Consider the following 8,061-nt stretch of genomic DNA (forward strand, 5'->3'; position numbering starts at 1 on the left):
CCCTTTTCCCCTAGTGTTTTAATTTTTTATTGGTTTCCATTACAGTGTTGAATGAAATGTGATGAATGCGTCAAACAAGACGATGAAATGCTTGTTGAAGACATTAAAAAGCTAATAATGATTAATAAGCTTGTTGGAACTGTAAGAGAGAGGACAAAGAAGAGACTGAAAAATGACTGTCATTTATTTGGTAGGGAACACGTCCGTCATCAGCAAACACTTAGTCTTCTTTTATACTAAATGATTTCAAGAAAAATCAATGGTTTCTGAGAAAGCATCCCAGTAAACTTACAGTTTAACTAGTCAGTTGATTATACGATGTATTGCTGATCAGTACATAAAGATGATTACGCAGAGTGTATTTGTTAAAACGTTCACAGAAGTGCAACAGGTTTAGATTACATAAGTGCTTCTCCCACGCCGCCCTCACACAGCACATTTTCTCTCACCGATGCTTTAACACATATCCATCTGTGTGGGAAGCGGAGGCTGTGGTCCCATCTCAAATACAGAGGAGTGATTGCATATTCTAAATAAAAAACCTGACTTACTGACATTGGTGAACACAGAGCTGAGAGGAAAAAGTAAGTTAACTGTTACATTGTGTGCAGAAGAACAAGCAAAGCTTTAAACACTGTGCATGTGTATGCAGCAAAATTTATGATTTATCTGGTGCATTTTTTTTTTAGGCCATTTCCTACAATCACTTCCAGGGAGCCCTCTTTCTATCTTATTTGATCATTTCTTTCTCTAAAGCAGTTTGTATCTGCAGGTTTAGAGCAGACTGGCTCTCAGGTTGAAGTGCTCTCCTCAGCACCAGTAGGTTGCATCTCTGGAGGCCATTTCCAGCAACTGAGCCTCCAGTTCCTCAGCATCCTCAGTGAAGCGCTGGGTAAAAGACTGGATCAGTCCTGCAGCACTCGCCTCATACTCTTCCAGTTCTACCGTTTCATCTGAAATAGACCAAATCTGGGTGTATGAAAGGGGTTTGAGCATTTAATTGATTAATGAACAGTGACACAGTCCCTGCTACTGTAGAAGGCTCCATGTTATACTTCTAGCCGTCAAACACTTACTGACCAAATTTACATTGAAAATTCGATGATAAAAACAAGCCTAAATGATTACATTTCATCTTTTAGATTCTTTACATTTACATGTAAATTTGGTTAAATTTTATAATGGTATTTATAATGGATTTATTTACAGCTCCCTACAAAGGATATAGTACACCATCATGTTCCCTAAATAGTGAGCACAGATTGAGTAGAAAGCTGTTCTAAAAGGTCATTTTGAAGTCAAATAACCCACCGAAGTATAACAAGTGAGAGCTGACCTTTGACTCGACTATTAGCCTGGACAAACATCTTGCGAGCTTCCTTGCGAAGAAGCACCGTCGTGCGGAGTCGCAGGAAATTGTGAGCACCATCAGCGGTCACTGCAGAGTAGCGGTCGTACAAAGCTCGGCCTCCCTCCACGTCAGCCGTGGACTTGTGCACCTGGGGGAAAATGGTTTCGTTCAATATCACAACCTGATCATTCTAGGTTCTTTGTTTCAAAGTATTTAAGCCCCTGTCCGTGCCATTTTTTGGATTTAATCAGAAAAGAACAATCACTCAGCTGGATAACTGTTAGATTTAATATAATAATTGTTTAAAATACTGAACTTAATTTAGTCATCATTTAGCCAAATAAGAAAAACAAATAAAGTTCCTAGTATCCTTCAAGGGGAAAATGTCAATTTGGGGAGGAGGAAAAAAATAAAAATTAAACTTTCATTATATTCAGGAGCTGGAGTTAAAAAGGAAATGACTGAGCTAACTACCTTGTTACATAACCTCTAGAATGGGTGACTGCATCCTATGTCCTGTATTTATTCTACAGTACCTCTTTACATATGACGCTCATATTGCATCTGGTGTTACAAACTCCACAAATAATGTTGGTATTAACAGACCTGTAGACTACAGAGGAACTTCTGGATGGCAGTCTTTCCCACTGTGTAAATCTTACTGCGGTCCAGAGTGATGAGGGCATCAGGTTGGCCGTCTGCCCCTGTGGTCTCACTCAAGGTCACTAAACCCTCTCCTGCTTCCAGCAGCACACGCAGGATAACAAAACGAGCCTGCATATGAGCCTACAACACACACAAAAGCACAAAAGTTTGCACATATATTGAGTAACAAATCTCAAAGTCTGTCAGTAATGATAAAAAAAATAAGGTTTTATAAAGTCCAGAATAAAAACACACAACTAAACTCTGTCTGTTTAGAAAATAAACATCTATACATACACTAATGGCTGGTGGATTTTGTCCCATTAGTTGTTGACAGACAAAAATACAGCTTGTTTCCTGGGGTGATGCTTTAGCGTTCAGCTAGAACAATGCAGCTTTTTATACTGTGTAGCACCAAGCCAACAGCAGTGTACCTTTTGAACGTTTCAGTACCAGGTTGTTGCAGCTAATTAACTAGAAATGGAGCATCCTGGGATCTTAGTATAATTCTTGGTGTTATGTAATTGTAAAGCAGGCATGCCGATAAAGTGCAATACACCGAAACCAAGATTGTTGCAAACCTGTCTCCAGCTCTTGCTCTCTGGCGTGTAAAACTCCAGGCCTAGAAGACCAGAACGGACCATGGTCAACCAGTTGACATACACAACCTCCTCTGCTGCTTCACCTTCATGGCCAAAGATGCTGCATTCAAGCACAGCAACATCTCAGCCACATTACAGAGCATAAGATAAAATACTTGAAGTTGTATATGGGTCACTATTTGTTTTACCTCAGCACCTGTTTGTTCAGACAGAGGTAGAGCCCCACACACTCTGCCCTACACTCTTCATATGACGAAGCGATGGTGGAGAACTTGCTGTCCCAGGTCTCACTTCCTTTGTACCAGCTGGAAATCTAAAAATAAGAACTGCAGTTTAGCATCGACGCAGTCGAACCGTTGTCATTTATTAGCAACAGTACAAGGAGTTGGTTTTGAATTAAAAGGTCAAGATTTTCACTGGTCACAATGAAGTTATTCCAAAAGCACATTCTTGGCATATACATATCTCACTCACTCATTTTCTACCGCTTATCCAAACTACCTCGGGTCACGGGGAGCCTGTGCCTATCTCAGGCGTCATCAGGCATCAAGGCAGGATACACCCTGGACGGAGTGCCAACCCATCGCAGGGCACACACACACACACGCAATCACACACTATGGACAATTTTCCAGAGATGCCAATCAACCTACCATGCAGGTCTTTGGACCGGGGGACGAAACCGGAGTACCCGGAGGAAACCCCCGAGGCACGGGGAGAACATGCAAAATCCACACACACAAGGCGGAGGAGGGAATTGAACCCCCAACCATGGAGGTGTGAGGCAAACATGCTAACCACTAAGCCACCGTGCCCCCCTGCATATACATATAACAAACCTAATTATGTATAGAATTATAATTATACTAAATACTAATTATGTATATGTTTATGACATTTAGAGTCAACCTTTATTAATGGCTAATACAAGTGTAAGACTATTAATTCAGAATGTTACTGTAGTGTTCAAACACCTTGCCTTGAATTTTTAAAGGATTCCAGAACAAATTCCAGATGATGTCCATGTCAGAAGAAAGAGAGTTTAAAGAGTGAAAACATCTTTGCCATAACAGTAACACAATATCTAGATTGAGAACATGAGAGAACACTTGGACAAAATGGATAGATGTATTTATCAACCAAATCAGGTTGGACCAGGACCAACACATGAATTATCCTAATGTGTGTATAGTTTTGAGACATTCTGCTGTACATCAGGCAAACCTGGAGGTCTTTGGTCAGTCGGTACTCATCTTTTAAGATGAGCAACATAAACTGAACTCACAAGACTAATTCTGAATCTGTTTTGTATTTGTCGTCTCACACGTGCACCGAACGTGATTCTAATTTTGAAACACGGGCCTCAATCGATTTCATTTGTTTTAGGTTTTTACATTACTTTATTATTCTTATGCTGCTGCCAATCAGAGCATTTAGAGACCATTAGGCTGATTATAAACATATTTCTGAGCATAGGGTTCAGAGACTCACCAATTCCCCTGTCTCTGGATTACGGACCTCGGTCTGATCAAAGTTGAATTTTCCCTTATCGTCCTACACACAGAAAATGAGATGAGGCCATGAGCCAAACTCTAATCATTATATTCTTGAAGTATTTACAACACTAGGTCATACTGCAAGACACAGCTCACTCACCTGTTTAAAAAGTTTGCCACTGCCATGCCCCAGAAGCTCATGCAGTCCAACCTGTACCTCAAAAGAAGGGCCTTTCCACTTGATGTAGAGATCCTGCAAGCATAAAAGAACAACAGAACAAGTAAAAACATTATAAAAACCCATTTTGTACAATACACTACTGTATAAATAACAATTGCATCATAATGTACAATTTACTAGTTTGAGGTACCTTTAAATCTAGGGACATATATGAGTTAAATTAGTATAGAAGGATTGTTTGCTATAAATGTAAGAAAGCATTGTGACTCACTTTGTCTTTTTCCTCCAAAAAAGTGAGTTTTTCCTTTTGTGTTGCATAGGCCACAGCCAGCACATTTCCAAGGGAGACGTTCTTAAAGCCTTCCGTTTGTCTAATATCATCATCTGAAGAGATAGATCGTGTTTACTGTAGCGACGTATCTGCACAATTCACTGAAAAAACTACACTGAATGGACGAACTCACAGTTTGGAATGTTGATTCCTGCTGGGATGCCACTGCCAGCGAAGGTGAGCACATCCAACGAGGTGAAATCAGGTTTGAGGAAGCGATCCTTCTCGAATGCAGCAGGCCACGGCAACTCGGGCAGCAACACTTCTGCTGAGCTCACCAGCTGTGCAAATCGAGCACTCATCGCCTTATTCACCACAGCAACGAAACCTGTGGTGAGAGGGCAGAAACAAAAAGATGTAACAATCTGCGGTGCTAATCATGCATGCGATTAAATGAGAACTTAAACTTACCTTCAAACTCGCCTCTGGAACCAAATGGATCTCTGTAGCTCTCAATGAAGCCAATGTAACTATAGGGAAGACAAATATGAGTGGAGTAAAAGTTTTGAATGTAAAGATAACGTAACATTTTTTAAATTGAATAATAATGACTTTGACATGGCAAAAAAAATCCAACATCAAAACAATATTAGGCTACAGACAAAAGTAAAAAGGGGGCAATTGCTTTTGCCCCTCATGAAAAAAAGAATCCAATTGTATGAAAATCTCTACAATCTAGTGCAGTGGTCTTCACTATTTTTTTCATGTGAGCCACACTGATACTACAAAGTCAAAAGGAGAGCCACTTTCACCGCAGAGTATGCCAAGTTATTCAGTCTTAAATAGCTTATCTGCTTAAATACAATGTACAATATTGCAATACAATAATTACTCGAGTTGCGGATGACGCATGCTCCCCATCAGTTACCTCTTTTGTTACTGTCACATTGCTTTGTTGCTGTTCATTTTGTGCGTGGGATTATTTGATAAGAAATCGATCCATTTTTTAGTCCGTGTGTGTACAGTAAACACAAGTTGTTAACTAGCATGAAACACAAACTAGCTTCTGGCAGGCCGCCAAAAACTGGCTATTGCGCAGAACACAGTGAGTCAGTGACGAGTCAAATAATATATAAATATATATTATTATTTGTAATAGAGCACATTCGTTTTTCTATGCTTCCCTGATTGTTTTTAATGTTATTTAAATGAAAAATACATTTTATCCACATGATCCTATCATCGTATTATTTACTGCCATGCGAGCCGCATATTAAAGCTAGGCGAGCCGCAGGAGGCTCGCGAGCCGCGCAATGAGTAACACTGATCTAGTGTAATAACCAGGTTACGCATCTGCATATTGAAACACGATTGGCTTTTATATTTTATGATGCAATAACATTTACCTGCGACATGTTCAGTTAGGAAGATCATCAAGTACATTTCCCCAAAAGGGATAAATTTAATACAGGTTTTCTAAACTGTAGTGTAACACTGGTGCGATCTGGTATGGAATCGGATATGGGATGTCTCAAACCCGAAGCAATCGAAACCTACACTGCAGACGAGTTTCAGTTACATAGACCAGCCTTTACGCTTCATATTCACCTCTCTACAATTGGACCCTTGTCTTTTATCCAGAAACGAGATCCTTCTTTATGAGCGTCCACAGACCCATAGGTGAAACTTCTTATATACTCCTCAATCATTTGACTCTGATTCTCATTAGCAGCATACGCCTAGGTAACAAGGAAAAGGTTAAGAGCAACATTTAGAATCAGGCAGATGCATTTATTTAAAGTTTTAGGTTACTGTGTTGAAATTAGGTGGTTTACGTAATCCACCTTAGCTTTTTCCAGGTTTTGGCTGACTTTCTCCATAAGATATGCATAGTCTCCTCTCTGAACAGAAAATACAGCATCTTCAAAGTCATAGGTGCCACAGGAAGTCTCACCCTCTCCCTCAACTGCACAATCTGTAAACAATAATAAGGAAAACATGAGAGAGAAAATCAAAGTTAAAGCTTACAAGTTAAAAAATTTGGAATTCTGTCTTTTTTTTTTTTTTTTTTTTTTATTTCCTCACCTTTCTTCACTGCAGACGCAAGACGCACCTCGTAGCAGCGTTTCCCTTCTGACTCCTTCTTAAACAAACGTGTGTTGTAGGCACTCAGGTTCTGAGGAGGTAGAACATTATGAACTTGAGGGGGAAAGTTTGCTGTATGAATCTTCAGGTCTCTAATATTGGTTTCAATAAGGTGTAGGCAACATAGCAAAAAATATACTATTACAATATACATAGCATATCATCATGTAACACTGCCAAAAATATTGCACCTTGGAGTCCAGGAATTTCTGTGCCAACTCTGCATCCTCTAAACAGCAGTTTCCTGAGAAGTATGTGGAGATCCCCTTTGAAAGACAAAGGAAGACAAAACCATTTTTTCTGCTAATTATGACGACTTATGAACAAGCCAGGATGCTGAAGTTTATAACATTTACAACATTGGGCCGATGCCCATATCCAGACAAATTTCATCTAATGTTACACAACTGAGCAATTGGATAAGGGTCTTGCTCAGGGGCCCAGCGGTTGCAGACCGCTGGACATGGGAATCAAACTCACAACCTTCTAAGCAGAAGACCAACACCTTAACCACATGGCTAATACATCCCACATAGAGCAAACTTACTTCATCCCCGAGTCCAAGCTGTTTCTGCTTGTCTTCCAGGGAGTAGAGGAGATGAGAGCAGCTGTTCCACAGAGCCTCAATCTCAGCAGGGTTCTCGTTATAGGCCTGGCTTTCCCATACTAGCGCCTTAAACTTCTCCTGCACATGAACAATGACTTATAAATATATTTAATTATAAATAAAAATAGGTTATAATAGAATGCAGTTGCTGAAATGATATTTTTAAACTTAGTTAATAGCAGACATGTAGTGTGTTGGGTATCACATATTAAATATTATATGATTAAAAATTAAAGCAGTCTTTGAATAGGCATGTGGATGGAATGGGTCAATCCTTTGGTTAATGTGTGTGTGGAATTCTCTGTCATATTAAGGTTTCCTTCACATTTAATCCCACCTCCAAAAAGCATGCCAGTAGGTTATGTGGCTACTCTTCATTTCCTACCTTGTGACTGTGTGTGAATTGTGGTAAGCTCAATAGTGTGTACAGCTAAAGGCACTGTTTTATTTTCATAACACTCTAGAATAAACCGGTTACCTTAGGCAAATTGGGGATGAACTTCGTGTCACCAAATGATTTGTAGTTTCCCATGTTTGCATAAAGCCCAGCAGCATAGACAAGAAATGCCTGATGCAAAAGAAAAAAAAAAATAATTGACATTTGTGCTCTCACTCTACTACTATTTACTGACATTGCAGAAATCCGTTCCTCACCTGGTATTCATCTGAGCTCAGGCCCACTGAAGCCGCCACTGCATCCAGCTGTGCAGGAGTCTGTTTCCTGAAGATCTTCTGCAGGAGCACGTAGACGGGTGGAGATTCT

The 8,061-nt window shown here is 39.9% G+C and overlaps 1 protein-coding gene across 1 annotated transcript in view; it reads right to left on the minus strand.

The window, feature by feature from the left end:
- Positions 1-166: 166 nt before the first annotated feature.
- The window catches only part of dpp3 (dipeptidyl-peptidase 3), a 9,543-nt gene continuing 1,648 nt past the window's right edge, over positions 167-8,061 (minus strand). The window contains exons 2-18 of the mRNA XM_060890862.1: positions 7,953-8,061; positions 7,777-7,866; positions 7,239-7,376; positions 6,883-6,957; positions 6,632-6,722; positions 6,391-6,521; positions 6,155-6,285; positions 5,018-5,076; positions 4,740-4,934; positions 4,547-4,659; positions 4,255-4,347; positions 4,090-4,152; positions 2,787-2,911; positions 2,578-2,698; positions 1,958-2,137; positions 1,337-1,499; positions 167-953 (exon numbers count right to left, since the gene is read on the minus strand). The exon at positions 7,953-8,061 is cut by the window's right edge and continues 207 nt beyond it. Of these exons, the coding sequence (XP_060746845.1) occupies positions 811-953; positions 1,337-1,499; positions 1,958-2,137; positions 2,578-2,698; positions 2,787-2,911; positions 4,090-4,152; positions 4,255-4,347; positions 4,547-4,659; positions 4,740-4,934; positions 5,018-5,076; positions 6,155-6,285; positions 6,391-6,521; positions 6,632-6,722; positions 6,883-6,957; positions 7,239-7,376; positions 7,777-7,866; positions 7,953-8,061 (2,020 nt within the window). The 3' untranslated portion in view covers positions 167-810. The remainder of the gene's footprint in view (positions 954-1,336; positions 1,500-1,957; positions 2,138-2,577; positions 2,699-2,786; positions 2,912-4,089; positions 4,153-4,254; positions 4,348-4,546; positions 4,660-4,739; positions 4,935-5,017; positions 5,077-6,154; positions 6,286-6,390; positions 6,522-6,631; positions 6,723-6,882; positions 6,958-7,238; positions 7,377-7,776; positions 7,867-7,952) is intronic.

The sequence above is a fragment of the Tachysurus vachellii genome, chromosome 17, assembly GCF_030014155.1.
Source record: "Tachysurus vachellii isolate PV-2020 chromosome 17, HZAU_Pvac_v1, whole genome shotgun sequence".
Classification (NCBI taxonomy): Eukaryota; Metazoa; Chordata; class Actinopteri; order Siluriformes; family Bagridae; genus Tachysurus; species Tachysurus vachellii.